This window comes from Diabrotica virgifera, chromosome 9 (assembly GCF_917563875.1).
Source record: "Diabrotica virgifera virgifera chromosome 9, PGI_DIABVI_V3a".
NCBI classification, from domain to species: Eukaryota; Metazoa; Arthropoda; class Insecta; order Coleoptera; family Chrysomelidae; genus Diabrotica; species Diabrotica virgifera.
In genome coordinates, this window is record NC_065451.1 from 223,012,656 (window position 1) to 223,035,050 (window position 22,395).

The 22,395-nt window shown below is 32.8% G+C and overlaps 2 protein-coding genes across 2 annotated transcripts; both read left to right on the plus strand.

Annotated features, from left to right (window-relative positions):
* The first annotated feature begins 212 nt into the window (after positions 1 to 212).
* On the plus strand, positions 213 to 3,960 carry LOC126891664 (zinc finger protein 836-like). The gene is made up of 2 exons (XM_050660893.1): positions 213 to 217; positions 2,967 to 3,960. Exons 1-2 carry the CDS (start codon positions 213 to 215, stop codon positions 3,958 to 3,960), a joined length of 999 nt encoding a protein of 332 aa, XP_050516850.1.
* A 13,107-nt stretch (positions 3,961 to 17,067) lies between these two features.
* LOC114325003 (zinc finger protein 62 homolog) lies at positions 17,068 to 21,969 on the plus strand. Its single transcript, XM_050660894.1, has 2 exons — positions 17,068 to 17,837; positions 20,874 to 21,969. Exons 1-2 carry the CDS (start codon positions 17,068 to 17,070, stop codon positions 21,967 to 21,969), a joined length of 1,866 nt encoding a protein of 621 aa, XP_050516851.1.
* The last annotated feature ends 426 nt before the right edge of the window (positions 21,970 to 22,395 follow it).

Below are 22,395 nucleotides of genomic sequence, written 5' to 3' on the forward strand. Positions count from 1 at the left end.
TCAAAATGTAAACTTTTCTTTATATATTACCTTCCCTTGTTTCCTGTAAAAAAGCAACTAATAAAATCCGGCTCTAGGGACCAAATGCATAAATCTAATATCGTATATGTCCGAAGTTTTCGATCGCTGATATGAAATAATTCAAAGTCCTGAAGTAAATGATTTATTGGCAGCTTATAAATGTGTACACTTCTACAGTGATTTCGTACAACATGAGGTAAATATTATATAATTAGACTATGAACATGTCCTCCATGATAAGGTGCTTGAATAATTTTTATAATAAGTATATTGAAATGATTTTTACTTAAGTTATTAGTCTTTATTTTTAATTTAAACACTTAAGTTTTTAGTGTTTTTTAATTTATTACAATCAGTATTTATACTAAAACATATAATTTATATCTACAATTATTATTTACAATTTATTTTCGAATCTAAAATACAGTTGGGTCCATGATTGTTTACCCGTGCGTCATCATTTAAAGTTGTTAAAGTCATTTAAAGTGGCTACTACTCTGATCACGGATTATATTAAAACATTTGACGTTATCAAATAAATAAAATGTAAAATGTTAGTTTTGCTTTAAAATTTTTGATGTAGAATTGCAGCTACATTTGAAGTAGCTTAATAAATCCTATTAATATCATTAGTGTGATTAAATATTTGTTATAATATAAAGATTTGACAATAAAATATTTTCTTTTTGTTATTTATTTCACTTTTACGGAAACTTAACCATTCCTTAAAAGTGAATGAGGTTAAATTTGTATGAAAATAACGGAAAAATAGAATACACTTACCTTAAAATTTCAATCTCCAATATAAAATTAGTAGTGAAAATAACTGTTTGTGTAATATAAATAACTTCTAAATGCATTTGGATCGAAAGGTCCGAATGGTCGTGAGTTCGAATCTCACCAGGGTCAGAAATTTTTCGTTTATTATTAATTAATAAATGCAAATAGTTTCTGTCCTTGTGGGATCGGTACTCACCAGAGGGACCGCAGACGTTCGGATACAATTAGGGTCTCTTTGCAAAGACAATGACGTCGACTTTGCAAAGTAACAAGACACTTACTCAACACACACACTACACATGACACTAGGTACCTAACTGCCAAAATTCACCGTACCTACCATGCCAATGGCCATTAGTTGTCGAGGCATTAGCTAAATAAAAAAAAATATTATTTACAATTTATTTTCGAATCTACAATACAGTTGGGTCCATGATTGTTTGCCCGTGCGTCATCATTTAAAGTTGTTAAAGTCGTTTAAAGTGGCTACTACTCTGATCACGGATTATATTAAAACATTTGACGTTATCAAATAAATAAAATGTAAAATGTTAGTTTTGCTTTAATAGTTATTTATGATTAAGTGTTAAAAGTACACGTTTAAGGCACGCATGTGAAAGTTTGCAGAATGAGCGAAGCTAGTTCTGAAATTCACATGAGTGCCTTAAAAATGTACTTTTTAACACGCATATCATACAATATTTTTTCTACAAACGTAATTACAGGACAATATATACAAAAATTTTTACTTGAACTTGACTGACATTCCATTTTTATATTTTTTTGACATTACATCAAAATTGCCTATACGGTCAATACCAACCGCAGTGCCATAAAATTTTTAAAGCACTAGTATCTTAAAGTAGCATTTTTAACGCTCGTATGGAGTGTTAAAAATTGTATTTTTAACACGGTTGTAGAAAAAAAATTGTATGTAGAATTGCAGCTACATTTGAAGTAGCTTAATAAATCCTATTAATATCATTAGTTTGATTAAATATTTGTTATAATATAAATATTTGACAATAAAATATTTTCTTTTTGTTATTTATTTCACTTTTACGGAAACTTAACCATTCCTTAAAAGTGAATGAGGTTAACTTTGTATGAAAATAACGGAAAAGTAGAATACACTTACCTTAAAATTTCAATCTCCAATATAAAATTAGTAGTGAAAATAACTGTTTGTGTAATATAAATAACTTCTAAATGAATTTGGGTTGAAAGGTCCGAATGGTCGTGAGTTCGAATCTCACCAGGGTCAAAGATTTTTCGTTTATTATAAATTATTAAATGAAAATAGTTTCTGTCCTTGTGGGATCGGTACTCACCGGAGGGACCGCGGACGTTCGGATACAATTGGCGTCTCTTTGCAAAGACAATGACGTCGACTTTGCAAAGTAACAAGACAGTTACTCATCACACACACTACACATGACACTAGGTAACTAACTGCAAAAATCCACCGTACCTACCATGCCAATGGCCATTAGTTGCCGAGGCATTAGCTAAATAATAAAAAACTTATAAATGCAAAAACAGGACAAAAACAGCAAAAAATCCAACAAACTGGCAGTGAGAAATAAACAAACCAGAAGCGTCACACACACAAATTGTACTTAAACTCTGAAAACATCCTAAGATATTTTTTGTTCCTATCTCTTTTTGATGTATTGAGTCTAGAGCATTCATAAAAATAACATGTGTCTTTACATAATAACAGGCGGTAGCTGGTTTGTCTTTACTCTCATACGTGGAAGACAATGATGCTACATAAAAAATATGTGTACAAGACAGTAGTCTTGTACATCTTCTCGATCCATCAGATCCCTCGAATTCTCTGGTCGCTTTATGAGTGGTGAATGGTGAACCTTTCGCAGGTAAATAAATGCTGTTTATTTGAGATATAGGGGACAGTGTACATATACGGTTGAATTTCGATTCAATTTTCAGCATCCTCCTAAACACGTTTCAAGGTCTACCTATCATCAGAGAGACTTGTGCGAATATTTCGTTGATGTTCATCTCCTAGATTGGTTCGTAGAAAATCAGCATATTTCATACTCTTAAGGTAACTAACATAAATTGATAATACATAATTCCTTGTAATGATTCATAAGAATTATTTTCATTTCACTATTTACCTAAGATTTATTTTGTTTTAGTGTGAAGTATGAATTTGTAGATGTGGCAACGATAAAACAAGAAGACATAGATGTGGTAATACAAATAGAAGAACCAAAAAAACCAAAGCGCAAAACAGGTATGAGGGACGTCCTAGCCCAAATGGCTCCAGAAGATTATGAAACTTACCTCGTTCAACCTGCAGACTCTGATGTACCACTAAAGTGTGACAAATGCTTCGACACATTTAAAAACAACGTCGAAAGGGGTCTTCATTCTATAAAACACAATGAAGAAGGATTCTATGAATGCCACGTTTGTGAAGATTTTGTACACCAGAACAAACAAGCATTTGATATTCATATCAGAGAACATGAAGGGATTAAAAAATACAAATGTCCGATTTGCAAAAAACAGTTTACTACAATCCGTCCTGCATACGAGCACCAGTATCTACATAATAACGAAAAACCCTTCGATTGTGACATCTGCGGGAAAAAGTTCAAAACGTCTCGTACGGTGAAAAGCCATAAGTCTATGGTTCATTATGAGTTGTTGAACGGACAAAAATATGAAAAATATGACTGTAAAATATGCAACAAACACTATGTTCATTATTCTGGCTTGGCACACCACAATTTTAGACACCACAAAGAACTGTGTAAACAAAAACCTGCTTTGTGTGAGACCTGTGGCATGGACTTCTCCTGCAAATCAGAACTTAAGAAACACTCCTTCGTTCACTCCAAAGACAAGCCCTACGCGTGTGATCAATGTCCAAAAAAGTTCCCACGAGTGACACGTCTCAAAGAACACCAATTGGTGCACACCCGAGAAAAAAGGTATACTTGTGGTGATTGTGGGAAGAAGTTTGCCCATTCTTCTTCGTTTCGGAATCACTTGAAGCTGCATACTGGTGAAAAGCCTCACACTTGTGTGGTGTGTGGTAAAGGCTATATTTGTGCACAGAATTTAAGATTTCATCTCAATAGCGTCCATAAAACACAAATTAATGTTAACACAAACAAGAATTAACAATAATTTATATAATAAAAGTTTCTATAACCTATTTGTAATTACTTGAATGTGTAACGGGTAGATCTTTTCGGACGACAGACCCAGTAAAACACAGGTTCAAAATAAATAAATATACAGGGTGTCCCAGACTAATTTAGCCAGGCTATATCTCTTAAACGAATAGAGATTTTTGAATGGGACAAAAACTGATCTATTCCATTTGTAATATACTTTAATGTAGCGTAGAAAAAATCATCCCCTAAATATTCATCCCTTAGTTACAACCCTTAACTTTAATTTTTTTAATAGCACCCTGCATATTTTTTTATAGTTTTGGATGTGGTCTTCCATGGTCTATTCAACAGATTTTTTTAAAATAAAATCGGTTGGTAAATAATCAAGAAAATATCATTTTATTTTTTTTTGTCCCAGACTAACTTATCCAGGCTATATCTCTTAAACGAATAGAGTTTTTTGAATGGGACAAAAACTAATAAATTCTATTTGCAATACCCTTTAATATGGCATAGAAAAAATCATCCCCTAAATATTCATCCCTTACTTACAACCCCTAACTTTATTTTTTTTAAAGCACCCTGTATATTTTTTTCTAGTTTTGGATGTGATTTTATATCGTCTATTCAACAGATTTTTTAAAGATAAAATCGGTTTGTAAATAATCAAGAAAATTTCAGTTTATTTTTTATTTTTGTTAATAATTATGGTATAGTTATTAAAGATTAAAGTTAGGGGTTGTAACTAAGGGAAGAATATTTAGGGGATGATTTTTTCTACGCCATATTAAAGTGTATTATAAATGGAATATATGAGTTTTTGTCCCATTTGAAAATGTCTAATTCTTTTAAGAGATGTAGTCTGGATAAATGAGTCTGCGACACATAACAAAAATAAAAAATAAACTGATATTTTCTTGATTAATTACAAACCGATTTTATTTTTAAAAATCTATTGAATAGATCATAGAAGACCACATCCAAAACTATAAGAAAATATACAGGGTCCTAAATATTCATCCCTTACTTACAACCCCTAACTTTATTTTTTTTAAAGCACCCTGTATATTTTTTTCTAGTTTTGGATGTGATTTTATATCGTCTATTCAACAGATTTTTTAAAGATAAAATCGGTTTGTAAATAATCAAGAAAATTTCAGTTTATTTTTTATTTTTGTTAATAATTATGGTATAGTTATTAAAGATTAAAATTAGGGGTTGTAAATAAGGGAAGAATATTTAGGGGATGATTTTTTCTACGCCATATTAAAGTGTATTATAAATGGAATATATGAGTTTTTGTCCCATTTGAAAATGTCTAATTCTTTTAAGAGATGTAGTCTGGATAAATGAGTCTGCGACACATAACAAAAATAAAAAATAAACTGATATTTTCTTGATTAATTACAAACCGATTTTATTTTTAAAAATCTATTGAATAGATCATAGAAGACCACATCCAAAACTATAAGAAAATATACAGGGTGTTATTAAAAAAATAAAGTTAAGGGTTGTAACTAAGGGATGAATATTTAGGGGATGATTTTTTCTACGCCATATTAAAGTATATTACAAATGGAATAGATAATTTTTTGTCCCATTCGAAAATCTTTATTCGTTTAAGAGATATAGACTGGCTAAATTAGTCTGGGACACCCTGTATTCTTGTTCTTTAGATACAAAGTAAAATTAAGATAATAAAATAAAACAATATCCTGTTCTTCGATCCGCTCCCTTGGCGAACGTCTGCAAAAGAAAAACAAAACTGTATTTACTACTGTCAAAAAATGCAATAACAATGTTGGTATAATACATGTTGGAATCTGCTCATGAACTTCGTTTCTGATTGTTATGCGTCTAGTCTCTGGGATAAGGTTGTTTCTTATAATTACCCGGTATTGGTCTGATACTCATTGCTCCGATATACTCAAATATCTGGGTACGTCCTGCAAAATTCGGCATACAGCTGTTGTCGGTAGCCGATTGTTTCTTGACCGAGGTTTGTCACCTTGTAGTAGAAGCGCAAAATGTTTTCATTAATGGACACAGTCCATTTCATGCGCTACCTCGGTCGTCCCGGCTGATGTTCCAGCGCAGCATCTTCGGCGGGTGGAGCTCTTGTTGATGTTTCGCTTGTGGTTGTGGTTGTGGTTGGGCTGTAGCTGATTGTATGACAGGGGCCCGGCTCCTCAACATCCTGCCACCGACGTCCCGCATGCTGTGACGTCCAGCGCCGGCTCCAGACGTGCCCTGGCGATCCCCAGGCAGCGATCCAAAACATAAATTTTATTAATATCCTTTCTCATGGGTGTGCATTTTATACCTACTGCCAGGTGTCAGTTTTTGTTCCACGACAAGTATCCCTGCTACTCTCTGGGTATCTATGTATATTATTTATATTTATTATACGTATATATTTTATACAGTGCGCTGGAATAAGTAAGCCCCCCCTTTATTAACTTATTTATTTTTAGCACATAAGCAAAACGCTCGGATAGGTCGATTTTTAAAATAATCATAGTATATTATAGCATCAACGTTTCGAACTTTACGCGATGCCTCTTCAGGTGACAGGCATAACTTTGATTTTTTTAAATGGAAAAGTACATCATGTGATACCTCATTTAAAATCTTTTGAAATACTGATTACAAAAATGTATGATACTTTTTCCTATTTGAGAGCGTAGGCGCAAAATTTCGGTCGAATTATTTTTATCATTCATTTTTTTCGAATCCTGAGAAAACTAATAAGTATTTTTGAAAAATTTAAACGCAGAATGAAATATTACAGTATTATCGAGGGTCAAGAGTCCCTAAGAACTTCTATAATGTTTATTTTAATAAGTCACAGGGATGAGAAAAAGAGAAAATTTAGTCTGATTTTTAATTTCAAATATATCATTCAAAAGAAACTTTTTGTTTAGTCTAAGGGTTCAACTCTCCGTAATAATCTAATCTTTCATTCAGTTTAAATTTTTCAAAAATAGTTATTAGTTTTCTCAGAATTCGAAAAAAATGAATGCGTTTAAAAAGAATTCGACCGAAATTTTGCGCCTACGCTCTCAAGTAGGAGTAAAGTATTATGAATTTTTGTAATCAGCATTTCAAAATCTTTTAAATGAGGTCTCACATGATATACTTTCCCATTTAAAAAAGTCAAAGTTATGCCTGTCACCTGAAGAGGGATCGCGTAAAGTTCGAAACATTGATGCTTTTGATGAAGCTTTTCGCTTATGTGCTAAAAATAAAGAAGTTAATAAGGGGGGGTAACTCTTATTCCAGCGCACTGTATACATATATACAGGGTGAGTCACCACTAACGCGACGGAAGATTACAGCGAAATGGTAAAAGATTTGAAAAAAATTTAAATTGAATAGTTTGTATGTTGATAAAAGCTACATTTTAAAATTATTTTGAAATATACAGGGTGTTCCAATAAATGGCCGCGTATCAAAGTTATATTTTTTCTTATGGAACACCCTGTATTTTATTGAATTTTTTAATTGTCCGCAAAAAATAAGGTAAAGTTTCATCAGGCTTCCCTATAACTATGTACAGAGTGTTCTGAGTTATGTTGACTTTTCTTAAAATTTTAAAAGAAGGCTTATTCTCAAGTTATTTACGAAATTATAAAAACATTACTTTTACATCTAAATAGTTGTATATCGGTTGAATGTATTCCATGATTAATTATTACACATTTGTTTACAGGGTGTCCAAAATTTACAGTTTCATTAGTGGAGTATTCAATGTGTCATATGATGCTTATTTTAAATGGAACACCATGTATATTAATAAATAATTACACTAAACAAATTTACCTCTTTCGAATGGTATATGGATGTCCTATACCTAGGTGTCATAGGTTTTGCGTAATTTACAATTATTTAAATTCTTAATCTGTAAATCGATTTTAAAACAAAAGATGAAGTTAATTAATGTCATTGTATGACATTGTCATTTTATGACAATACGGTCTGGTAACTATCTTATAATTAATGGTTGTTCAAAATTTACAGTTTCATTATTGGATTATTCAATGTAGCATAATATGATGGTTATTTTATTAGAACACCATGTATATTAATCAAGGTTAATACTAAACACAAGTTGTTCCTCTTTCGAATGGTATATGGTATATGTTCTACAATTTTCTTAAACGGTACATCGATATTAAAAATATTTATACTCACTCTCGATTTTTAAACCCATCATCTTGGCATGGTTGTTATAGAGTGTAGTTGTAAATAAATATAATATGTAGATATATTTTTATTTGCTGATTTGTAAAATAAATTTTTTCGGTAATAATATTAAGAAAATAACTAAATACAAAATGAACCACAACTTACTATAAGTAAAAAATTATCAGTTATGTAATACATGTTCAAAATGTTTATACAACAAGCGATTTTAAATTATTTGTTTACATTATTTAACATAGCTGGTGTTGTAGACGCAAAAGCGTTCGAAATTCTTAATTTCATAACAATATCATCTGAAGTAGTAGGGTAGGAAGTGTAGCATTTACAATATTTTTAATATAACCCCATTTAAAAAAATTCATCTTGGTCAATCCTGGTGACCTAGGTGGCCAAATATATGGATCGAATCGATATATCCATCTATTTCTAAATTTTATGTTGAGGTTTTTCTTAACATCACGTCAAAAATAAGCAGGAGCTCCATCCAATTGGAGCCACATGTTTGTTCGCACGTTAAGTGGAAGGTTTTAAGAAGGATCCAAAAAACTTGTTTTAAGAAATTTAAAAAAGCTGCTCTATTCAGATTTTTGTCAAAAAAATATGGATCGATAACGTACTCGCTCAGAATACTGCCCCAAACATTAACACTTCATCGGTGTTGGTGATCAACAGTAAAATGTTTGTTTACCGTATCATAATAAAATGAAAGCTATGTCTATTAACTAGACGATTATTATGAAAAGTAGGTAGATTCGTCTGTACACAATACATTCTTAAAAAAAATCAGGATCTTCTCCAAATTCTTAAGTCTATAAACGAAAAGTTAAACGTTCCTGTTCTGTTTAATGCTGGTGCAGTTGAGATTTATACGGATGATAGTGGTTTTTCTTATGTATTCTACATACACTCGTTTGACTGATTTCCAATTGACTCGAAATTTTTCACGTACTAGTATTTGGGTTTTCCGTAACAGAAAGCAGGACATCAAGTTCGTTGACGTCATTAAAAATAAATGGTTTATTTTTATTTAACTTTTCGTACCTATACAACATTACCAGTAGCACGGAATCTATCGAGAAATCTCTCAAAAACGTCCTTTTTTGGGTGTCTTCTATCAGGATACCTTTAAGCGTAAACTTTAGAAGCTAAGAGACAATTCTAAAAATATTCCCCAATGAAAAGTAGCATGTCTATCTACTCTTTCATAGATATCGTGATTATTTATTTTTAGGAAAAATTAAATTTGAATGTAATTGGCTCTGCCAAACCCATTTTTAAGTAAACAAAATTTGAATATCATACACCGATGTTTATAGTTTTGATAATTACCAGACCGTACTGTCATAAACTGACAATGTCATACAATGACATTAATTAACTACATCTTTTTTTAAAATCGATTTACAGATTAAGAATTTAAATAATTGTAAATTACGCAAAAACTATGACACCTAGGTATAGGACATCCATATACCATTCGAAAGAGGTAAATTTGTTTAGTATAATTATTTATTAATATACATGGGGTTCCATTTAAAATAAGCATCATATGACACATTGAATACTCCACTAATGAAACTGTAAATTTTGAACACCCTGTAAACAAATGTGTAATAATTAATCATGGAATACATTCAACCAATATACAGCTATTTAGATGTAAAAGTAATGTTTTTATAATTTCGTAAATAACTTGAGAATAAGCCTTCTTTTAAAACTTTACATTTTAAGAAAAGTCAACATAACTCAGAACAGTCTGTACATAGGTATAGCCTTATGAAACTATACCTTATTTTTTACGGACAATTAAAAATTCAATAAAATACAGGGTATTCCATAAGAAAAAATATGACTTCGATACGCCGCCATTTATTGGGACACCCTGTATATTTCAAAATAATTTTAAAATGTTGCTTTTATCAACTTACAAACTATTCAATTTAAATTTTTTTCAAATCTTTTACCATTTCGCTGTAATCTTCCGTCGCGTTAGTGGTGACTCACCCTGTAGATATACAATTTCAAAATAGGAAAAGTCAATAAATAAAGGCACGGGGCACTTGCGACACAAGTGACTACTTCTTATAGCGCGTTATATACTATTGCAATTTTATGCCTGCTTGTCACCTAAAGAATCGTCGTACTATCATGCTATATTGAACAAAATCGGCTTCGTACGACCTTTCGTTAGATCTCGCAAGTCAGTTTGGCTGATTTTGTCTGAATATATAATATGTTTGGAGGAATTGTGAGACTGGATATATGACATTTCTCAAGCATTAAATCACATTCATGGTAAATCGTTGGTATATAGGGTTGGCATAACTGTCCAATGTTATGGTAACTACATGGCCCCTATTTCGATTTAGCCGATTTTGTCACTTTGTTTGATTAATGTGTTGAATAATAGCAATACAGAATGTAATCATCATTACATACTGTTGTATAATTTTTATGGGAAAAATTTAGAAAATAAATTTATATCAGACCACGAGATCATAGATTTTCACCGCCCTGTATATGACCAAAAATTGTAAATATTATAATTTAGTTAGTAAACAGTGTTTTCGCGGAAAGTGAAATCGATAAGGTGGTTTGTTAATGGTTCTCTGAACGGACTTAGACAACGGTGCGGGAAGATTAGAAAGTACATTTTATTTTGATTTGGAATCGACAATAGGACATTTGTAAATGATTCGTAGAAGGAGAGACAGTAAACAAATTTATTGACTTTAGAATATAAGGTTTTTTGTTAAGCATTTTGAAACAACGAAAAGTAATTTGGTATCTCCTAGAATTTAACAAAATGGAAAAGTTGTATACAAAATAAATGGGTTTTTAAGAAATAAAAATATGGATGTAGTGGGTAGAGAGGATGTTTGTGATTGGCGGAGAAAGATAGATGGTGGGGATGAGAGTGTTGAGTCAGAGTTTGAGGACAGAAAAAATGATCATTGTGTAATGAATATCTGGAGCGTACAGCCCAGTTTTTAAAAAAGTGACAAGTCGGTGTAAAGTGGTGAAATTGGGCCTTTGCGAGCAGAATCGTGGTAAAACAAAATCGTTGACCGAGTTGAGAAGTTAATTTTTCTTGTGTCCGAGGAGATTCCTGTTTTCTGTCTAGAACGAGTAGCCGGTGGGTATCAATTTGCATAAGATATCGAGCAAAGATAAAACTGAATAGAGATTTCGAGCGAGTCCCGTTGCGCAAAAATGTTCACTCTACAATTATTAATGCTGGACTATCTGATCATGAAGCAGTTTATACGAAGTTTAATATCTTCAGCAAACCCTCCTCGAAAGCCCGACGTTTACGCAGGATTTTTTCCACCCGGAACTTTCGTAATTTCCAAAATTTATGCTTAACCTCTGAGTGTCGCTTTCTTTCTATGGATGTGGATAATCATTTCAGTGATTTTTTAGATAAGCTTGTCTGTATCTTAAAAGGGCCGGTTGTTCGAAAGCTAATCAACAATGATCACTATCAAATATTTAAGTACTGTCACAACTGTCAATGTCAACTTTGGTTGGGTTGCTGAAAACTTAACTGATTATAATTATGAGATTAGTTAATCAATTAACATAACAATTATTAACATAATTGATTAACTAATTTCATAATTGTAATCAATAATTATGTTTTCAGGAACCCAATCAAAGTTGGCATTGACAGTTGTGACAGTAATTAAATATTTGATAATGATCATTTTTGATTAGCGTTCGAACAACCGGCACTATTATAAAGCATTTTCTTTAATTACAATTAAGCCAAAACATCGCAAACCTATTGCACTATTACCGGTACTCTCCAAAATTATTGAGAGACTCATAAAAGCCCGACTTATGTCCTTTCTCGTTGAAAACAACATTTTATCACAAAATCAGTTCGCCTTTTTAAATAATAAATGCCCAATGTTTTCTGTACTACCTACATGAGGTTTATCAAGCACTGAACAATAATCTTCATACTGCCACCGTTTTTTGTAACTACGCCAAAGCTTTTGATTGTGTAAATCACAACATTTTGATAAAAAAACTAAATTTCTACGGAATTCGAGATATTTCTTTAAGGGGGGGGGGTATAGTATTTTTGATTATTTTTTCGATTTTTTATTGGCTTATTCGATTGTAAATATTTTCAAGAGTATACCATTACAATTTCAAATTAATCCGAGCAAAATTGACGGAGATATGGATATATACAAAAATTTTCTTAGTATCATTGAAAAAACCACGTTTTTTTTAAACGCGTTTTCTAAAAAACATGTTTTTTGACGCGGTGTACATCATAACTCAAAAAGTAATGCACCCATCTTTCTGAAAATTTGCACACTTCTTTTTTAACAATTTTTTTATATTACCATTTTTCCGAAATTTCCGAAACTTTTACCTCTTTACCGAACACACTTTTTTTTCGATTTTTTCACTTTAATGTTATACTATGAATTTAAAAATCAATATAATCATTCAAGAAACTCTAAGGGCCGGTTGTTCGAACGCTACTCAAGAAGTTGATTATAATCAATCATTTATTCTAATCAATTTTCTAGATGGGAATCAAATCGCGACATGAAAAATACATGTAAAACACTAATCAGGTATTGATTGTAGGTAAAACAGTAATTAAAATATAGCCACAGCTCTTAAATTATTAAAAATTGCTTATTATTATTATTGATTTGTAAGTAAAAACAAGAAATTAACATCAGAAAGAGTTTAATTATGTTTTATTTTAAATTAAAACCAAAATAATAAAATAAATCAGTCAACATAACCTCAAAATGCGACAACTGTCAGAAGTACGCTTAATCAAATATAATTGTAATTAAATATTTGATAATGATCAGTTTTGATTAGCGTTCGAACAACCGACCCTTAACCTAAAATAATCTTTTTGGTTTGTATGTTTCGGATGATTCTGCCCGAAGACATAGTGTACACTGCAAATCATCTTTTTTTTTTGGATCGTCTACTTAAAAATGACGCCACCACTTCATTTTTTAATATTTTTCAATAAAAATTTAACTGAATAATCTTCAAGTGTTGTTCTTTAAGATAGCCTTTTATCCATTTACCTTAACCACACCAATTTCAAGGGAAAACCTTTTAAAATTATGCAAAAAAAACGCAGAATTAACTAAACCTCCCCCTCCCCTTAAATTTGTTCCAATCTTATTTGAATGATAGGAAACAACTGGTTAGAGCAAACGATACAGACTCTAGTCTCAAAAACATTGTATGTGGGGTACCTCAAAGTTCAGTATTGGATCCTCTACTTTTCCTTATCTTTCATGACCACCTCTCTTCATGAGGCGCAAAAAAAGTATCTAGGGATTTTCATGTTTACAGTTGTTTTCTCATACTATCGTAGAGTCGTAATACGCAGGATTAAGGATCAGACTGGATGTGTACTGGTTCATAGCTCAATAATAAGTGAGCTTTCTTCTTCTCAATGTATCGATTTGCGTGTAAAGATTAAATGCTTTGTGGAAATGCTTACAATGAGTGTCCCCGTTTAGGATTGTGAGTGCGGTAGGCTAACGGGGTAGCCTCGAGGATGTTTTCGTATTCTACTGGGAGTTCGTCAATGCATGTTTGCATTAGAGCAGACGGTGGGTGAATCTTTTTTCCGCTTGGGCTTTGCGTAGTAGAATACGTGGCCAGAAGATGAACAGGAACATTTGAGAGATTCTTGTGTGTCGGAGGGGCGACCGTTGATTACTTTGGTTGTGAAGTTCCTGTTCAGATAGTTTATTCTCTCGATAATTGTGGGTATGTTTGAGAGGTTATGGATTTCGTTTGAGGGGTTTCTCCAGTGCTCGTAGTTGCATCTACGCAAGATTCTCCGTTCCACCCGCAACAACCCCTCTTTCTGAGCTCTAGCGCATAGAGAGTAGAGGCATGCTTTGTACTCAATGACGGGTCGAATATAGGTCTTGTAAGTGTGTAAGAGAGTCTTCTTGTGCGTCTTGCCAATACGTCCTGAGAGAGGGTTGAGAAGTCTGGCTCTGTTCCTTACCCTATCTAAAGTTGCCTTTAGGTCTGCGTCCCAGTTAAGAGTCCTGTTAAACAGTACTCCCAAGTAGGTCGCAGTCGGGCTAAGAACGAGCCTTTCTCCCATCAATGTCAGTGGGTATTGGTCGTCTTCATTTCTGATGATTTTTGCTGACACAGAAGGGGCGCGAAACACAATTGTTGTTGTTTTGTTCGCGTTCAGCGTGACTCTCCACTTACAACACCAATCCCCGACCGCGTCCAACAGAGCCTGGGCTCTTCTATGGATGAGTAGTGGGTTGTATCGAGAAGTTGTCGTGAGTAGACCGTGCCGTCTGCATAGAGAAACACAATAAGTGAGAAACACAATAAGTGAGCCACGTCCGAGGTTTTTTTGGCCGGCAGAGAAAGCGAAAAAGAACGCGTATATTGAAAACGCTGTAAAACGTTTTGTAGTTTATCAATTTTATCGCTGTAAAGCAGCATCTTTTTTAAGTATTTAGTAATGTAAGACATAAGTTAACTTAAGATTTAGTAACAATAAATGCCTTAAATTTGTTAATGCATAAATAGTGAAAATATACTTGAAATAATCAAAGTTTTGTAAGATACATTCAAAAAGTACAAAATTCTGCATAATTCTGCGACTAATGTTTATTAATCTTAAAACATATAGTAAGAAGATACAAAATCACTTTGGTTTAGCTGACTATAACTGCCTATGCATGGTTGGCAGTTGTTTGAATACAAAAGGGGGAAATGACGTATATTACATGATTCTGCCGATTGTTGAGTATGTATGGGCGGTTGTACGTAAGTAATAGGTTCTGAATATTGTACTTAGATCCACCATTTTGTTTAAAAAAATAGTAATGTTAGATTTGTAATCAGCGACCTTAAACGATCAAATTTGACAAAAAAAATTGCGTTTTGACTGATTTTTCAATTTCTTTCCGCCATGTTGGATCCGCCATTTTGTTTTTCAGAAAAAATAATGTCACATTCGTGTAATCAGCGATGCAAAAAACCCTTAAGAACGAAAGAAATTCCGAACTGTATAAACAATATACGCTTTTAAAACTTTTACATGTTGCCAAATAACCAGTAACTCACGGAATTGGAATACCCCGTAAATCTTATAATTTTCCGAGTTTGGGCCTCTATATCTTGAAAATCTTTCATACGATTGAGTTGTGCCCATGAGAACTTTTTATCACGATGCTTCAAAGAGTATTTTTTCCAAAGTATGAACGAAATCCACTGGGACCTATTTTCCATAAGGTTTGTGCGGGGTCCTTTCATTAAGATCGGTTCAACAAATTGTATAAAATAAATTTTGCAATCCAGCTTTCGCAAAAAAAATCTTTTTTTCAAAATATTGCAGAACTGAAAATAAGGCAGATAGAAAGTTGAAATTTTTTTTGCATATAGAAGAGTACTGTACCTTTCTTTTGCATTTTGCAAAATTAAAATCGATTAACTACCACGGCGCCAGGAATTTTTTTAAATAAACCTTAATTTTTGGTGCTACGCGCAAGACAGCGGTGTTCGATTCACACAAGTTAGTTTCCACTAAAATTTCTTCCAATCTTTATCTAATATATTATTTTCTTACTATATATTTTATTGTATTTTAATATTTTAATTTCACAAAAATCAAACTAATTTTATTATTGTTTGTGAAATATTGTTTAAAAAATTGCAAATGTTTAAAAATAATAAACTTTTATTCTCTAAGTTAAAATATATGAACAAAGAAAGTTTTTGTTAAAAAAGTGTTATTTCAAAGGACAGAGTATGTTCTTTTATTTTGCAATAAACAAATTTATTTATTTATATTGAAATGTACTAAAAATTAAAATGTATCAATCATTATCAAAGGTCATTGTAATGCCCAATCAGAGCAAGCTATCTGCTGTCCTGCGCGTAGCACCAAAAATTAATGTTTATTTAAAAAAATTCCTGACGCCGTGGTAGTTAATCGAATTTAATTTTGCAAATTGAAAATGAAAGGTTCTTTTATATGCAAAAAAAATTTCAACTTACTATCTGCTTTATTTTCAGTCCTGCAACATTTTGAAAAAATTAATTTTTCTTGCGAAAGCTGGATTGCACAATTGATTTTGCAAAATCTATTGAAACGATGGTAATGAAATTTACAGTATTGTTTTACTATATCATAAAGTTTTTCTGGGTAAAATATGAAGGTCCTAAGTGTAGCATAAATGGTTGAGACACGTAAAATGCGAATACTTGTTTTTTTAAGTTTTTTTTCGCAATTATTGCTATTTTGCAACAAGGGTGACTATTTTTTAATTTTTTAACCAATTCTATATTGTACAAAATTTAATTAAGCAACTTTTATGTCAGTACAACTTTTCTCGGAAATGAACACTTTTAAGGTTATAATCAAAAAACCAAAATAAAAAAAACCAATTTTTCCTTCATTTTTTGGCATTTTGATTATTTAAACAATGTTCCGGACCTTTTTGAGTGGGAGGATAACTCAAATATTATTATTTGAGTTATTTTCAAGCAATTTCTGCAAAAAAATTTGATTCACCTCTCAACGTCCAAATGTACTAATATTTTTACAGATGCTATCTATTGTTCTTCTGCTAGTGTTATAATTTCATTCAGTTTGTTTGTTATCACTTTGGTTGTTAATTTTGGTGTTGTGTTATGTGCAACTCTCCAAGTAGAAAATTAATTTGATTTGGTGCTTGAACAAATTTAAAAATGAGACTAGATTCGTCAGATTTCAATAAAGCAGCATGTAAGCAAGGTAATTAACAAAATATTGATAAACTAACAATTCGTTAACACTGTTTAATGCTTTCTAAAAATTATTTTTATTCCACCATTTATCTAAGATTTATTTTGTTTTAGTGTGAAGTATGAATTTGTAGATATGGCAGCGACAAAAGAAGATGGTGCAGAAGTGATATTACAAATAGAAAAATCAAAAAAACCAAAAATCATCACAGCAAAAATGACTCCGGAAGAATATAAAACCCACCTCGTTCAACTTGCTGACTCTGATGTGCCAATAAAGTGTGACAAATGCTTCGTCACTTTTAAAAACAACGTCGAAAAGGGCTTTCATTCTGCAAAACACAATGAAAAACGATTCTACGAATGCCACGTTTGTGAAGATTTTGTACACCGTGACAAACAAAGATTTGGTATGCATATCATGGAACACGAAGGTATCAAAAAGTTCAAATGTCCAATTTGTGAAAAACAGTTTAATAATATAAAGCTTGCATATGAACACAAGTATCTACATAATAACGAAAAACCCTTCGAATGCGACATTTGCGGGAAAAAGTTTGTCTCGTCACAAATAGCAAGAACCCACAAAAAACTGGTTCACTACGAAATGCTAAATGGACAAAAATCTGAAAAATACGATTGTAAAATATGCAACAAACACTACACTCACGATAGGAGCTTGTCATATCACAACTTTAGACACCACAAAGAACTACTATGGAAACAGAAAGGGTGGCATGGAGTGTGCGAAACTTGTGGCAAGGACTTCTTCTGCAAATCAGAACTTAAGAAACACTCCGTCGTTCATTCCAAAGACACGCCCTACGCTTGTGATCAATGTCCGAAAAAATTCTCAAGACCAGACAGCCTTAAAGAACACCAGGTAGTTCACACCGGAGTAAAAAAGTATTTCTGTGGTGAGTGTGAGAAGAAGTTTGCCCATCGTTCTTCTTTTCGGAACCACTTGAAGCTGCATACAGGGGAAAAGCCCCACACTTGTGTGGTGTGTGGCAAAGGCTACATTTGTGTTTCGAATTTGAGGTATCATCTTAAGAGCGTTCATAAAACACAAAGTAATGTTAACACAAACGAAAATTCATAATTTATTAATAAAATTTTCGATAAACTACCTACTTCTATTTTGTTTTTACACTTAGCATGTTTACATTTACATATAGTCTAGGAGCCAAGGGAGGTATATGGCTCCACGTTGGGCGCCAAAATTGCGACCGCTTCACAACCCAACACACACTCGTTGAAGGTAAGAGCACATGTGTTTCTGGCTAGCTTTTATACAGTTTAGATGAGTGGGTTCCCAATTTTACTAATTTAGTGTTAACCCATTCGCTGCCGTGATTACTTCAATCAGGTGCCGTTTAACAGAATGGCTCCATCCTCTTCGCTAGTCAGAAATGGGTTAAATGAGCGCCAGACAAGTACCACAAACAACAATCCAGTGTACCAAAATTCCCGAATTTGTCAAAGGAATAGGAATAATACACCTTTGACACTTTAACACATTTATTGGACACTTTTCATAAAATTACTCTAACTAACCAAAGTAAACCAAATAACGACCGCTGATCACTGGGTAAATTAAATACAGTCTGTTCCAACGAAAATTTGACCACCCTCCTAGAAACTAAGAAACCAAGAGCTTATTCAAAATTAAAAAAAACACGTCAATTTATATTGAAAGGGGGACGAATTTTCATGCAAAACTCATGCCCACAAATATAACCCCCTACTGCCCCACATCAACCCCCACTTTTTTTTTAAAGCAAGTGTGGCACATCATTTGAAAGGTAATTTTTTTTTCTCTACACGACATTCTATTTTTTTAATTTACTTAATAAGTTTGTAGATAATTTTGGATTTAACAAATTTATTATAAATTAGTTAAATCCAAAATTATCTTTAAAGTTATTCCACAAATTAAAAAAAAGTAACAAACAGTAAAAAAATAACAAATGGGTATAGAGGGAACTATAGTTGAGGATATTGAGAGAAAACAGCTCATATGGTATGGACATGTAAGCCGAATGGGGGACGAAAGATTGACTAAAAAAACTATGATGTGGCAACCCCCAGAGAAGAAAAAACGAGGAAGACCACCACAGAGCTGGAATCTGGGAGTTAGAAAAGCGATTAGCGCTCAAAATCTAAATGAAGACCTAACTCAGGACAGAAAACAGGCTTACGACGTTTGGGAGTCGGACAACGTCGTAAGACGTTATAAAACCGAGTATATTGTTAAGCTCTGTATTTCTCTCTTTTATGAGATTTATCAGCAAATTCTTAATTCAATTAATTACTCAATTATTTTAATTACTGCTTATGTAAAACAAAACCAAATCTAAATTAAATTTTCTAATAAACTTTATTCTCAGGGCTATTTTATTTTTGATGTTTTATCGTGCCACGTGCCCTACTCACTTCTATTTCATTTGCGCAATTGTTCCAATTACATATTCCACCAGAGATACTCCTAACGTTCTCAATCTATTGGTTAATACCTCTGTGAGTTCTTCTAGTTATTTCTGCCGTTTAATTCTGTTTGCCTAGTTTAGTAAGTTAGTAAGATAATGAGCATAAATTGAAAACTAATAATTCGTTATAGTTATTAAGGTACCAAGGGTATTATAAGGATAATAACGCTTGAGGTACGGATGGAAAAAACCTACCGGTTTAAACCTAAAACCGGTTTTTTTACTTCGCAATAAGCAGTTTTACCTTTTGTTTTTTGTCCCGGTTATAACCGGTTTTTTCTTTTTAAAGTAAAAACCGGTTATTAGGTTTTTACGGTGATTAGGATTAGTTTAGGTATTATTTCGGATCCCAATCATAATTATTATTCTCAAGTAATTATTCCAAACAAATCCATAATTCAAATTTTATTTTATTTTATAAAATACAGAAGCAAACTGAAAGTGCAATCTCACATCAGCCAGAAACAATTATTAAGTTTTATTATAATATTTCCTTGAAAAGGTATTTGTAATCATAATATTTACATAAGAAGTGATCTGGTTGAATTAGACGCAAACATCATCTATTTTCCACATTAACTCTTGACATTGAAAGTGGGTAAATGACTTTTTCTGATTACCAAAAATAATGCTCTGGCTATGAATATCGAATTACTGATTACAAATACGAATCTCCAAGAATTTCGCTACGTTTTCAAAACGATACACTCATGCAAGAAGTATTAAATGAGTTAAAATGTACCTATTCTACAAATATACAAACGTGTCAAAAGTAATACATGTTCTTTCGATAGTACTAATTTTGATCATATTGATATCGAGTCGAATGGAGTATCGCAAACTAAAGTGTATTGTAAATGTAACTTTGTAACCTACTGGATTAAAAAAACCTAAAACCGGTTTTTCCAAAAACCGTTTTTATTGGACGGTTATAACCACCAGGTTAAACCGTAAGCAAAAAAAACCGGTATAACCGAAGACCGGTGTTTTGTCAAAAACCGCCATCCCTAGCTTGAGGTTAATACACCGAGTGCCTTTGGCTCGAGGGATAATACGTTGACCGAAAGCGTTCTTATCTATAATACCCGTGGTGCTTTCAACGTTTAATGTCCGACTAAATTATTATTTATATGCAAAAAATTTGAATGAATTTTGAATTAATTAGTTTTCAAATAAAGTACATTTACCAGCAATAGTCCTAACGTAATTGTGGTAACCAGTTTTACTTAGGTTGTGATTTGTCAACTTGACAGTATTTAACTAGTTATTTAAATTTAATATTCTACGGCGTTATTTTTCAAAATAACGCCCTAGGGCATTATATCATACTTAACTGACTTCGAAATCATGTCATTATTTGTCAAATAATATACCAGTCGGACATTAATGTTGTTTAATGCTTCCTAAAAATTATTTTCATTTCACCATTTATCTAAGATTTATTTTATTTTAGTGCCAAGTATGAATTTGTAGATATTGGAACAATAAAAGAAAATGATGTAGAAGTGATAATACAAATAATAGAAGACCCAAAAAAACCAAAGCGCAAAAGAGCCAAGAGAGACACAACACTAATAAAGGAATCAAAAAAACCAAAGCAGCACAAAAGAGGCATGAAGGACATAATACAAATAGAAGAATCAAAAAAACCAAGGCAGCTGAAAAGAGGCATGAAGGACATCACAGCAAAAATGACACCGGAAGAATATGAAACCTACCTCATCCAACCTACCGACTCTGATGTGCCACTAAAGTGTGACAAATGCTCCGTCACGTTTAAAAACGAAGTCGAAAAGGGCCTTCATTCTATAAAACACAATGAAAAAGGATTGTATGAATGCCACGTTTGTGACTCTTTACACGAGTACAAAAAATCATTTGATAAACATCTCAGGAACCACCTAGGTATCAAAAAGTTCAAATGCCCGATTTGCGAAAAACAGTTTACTGAAATAAAGCCTGCGTATGAACACAAGTATTTACATAGTAAAGAAAAACCCTTCGAATGCGACATTTGCGGGAAAAAGTTTAGTACGTCAAATGCATTAAGAAGCCACAAAATCGGGGCTCACTACGAAATCCTAAATGATCATGAAAAATTTGAGTGTAAAATATGCAACAAACATTACGATCATAGTTCCAAGTTGGCACGTCACAACTTTAGACACCACAAAGAACTATGCAAGCAGAAGCCTGCTTTATGTGAAACCTGTGGCAAGGACTTCTCCTGCAAATCAGAACTTAAGAAACACTCCGTGGTTCACTCCAAAGACACGCCCTACGCTTGTGATCAATGTCCGAAAAGATTCTCAAGACCAATCAACCTTAAGGAACACCTAGTGGTACACACTGGAGAAAAACGGTATTCTTGTGGTGAGTGTGAGAAGAAGTTTGCCCACTCTTCTTCGCTTCGGAACCACTTAAAGCTGCATACCGGGGAAAGGCCCCACACTTGTATGGTGTGTGGCAAAGGCTATATTGCTGCTGCGAATTTGAGGTATCATCTTAATAGCGTTCATAAAACACAAATTAGTGTTAACACAAACTAGAATTAATCAGTTATATAATAAAATTTTCTATGAACTAATTACTTGTAATTTGTTGTTACGCATATAGTATATGAGCCAGGGGAGGTTGAGTATATTGCCCCACGTTGGGCGCCAAAAATTCCACTGCCTCACAATCCAACACACACTTCGTTGAAGGTGAGAGTACAGGTGTAGCGGTGCTAGCTTTTATACAGCGGAGATGGATGAGGAAATTTTTCGAATTTGATCTTAAATGGGCGCCAGACAAATGCTCCTTACACCAATCCAGTGTACCTAAATCCCGAATCTGTCAAAAGAATTGGAATAATACACCTTTGACACTTTAAGCCTTTCGTTCACCGTAACCTCAATTGAGGACAACCTATTCTACAATTTTTTGTATGTAGCTCCATGTGTTTTTACCCCAGTAACACATTGTCCCCTATT

Excerpts from the sequence above, each read along its gene's own strand:
- LOC114325003 (XM_050660894.1), top strand. The coding sequence starts at position 17,068 with ATGGCAGCGACAAAAGAAGATGGTGCAGAAGTGATATTACAAATAGAA. Across the intron at positions 17,838-20,873 it reads GTTCACACCGGAGTAAAAAA|TGCCAAGTATGAATTTGTAG; the intron begins GTATTTCTGTGG and ends ATTTTATTTTAG.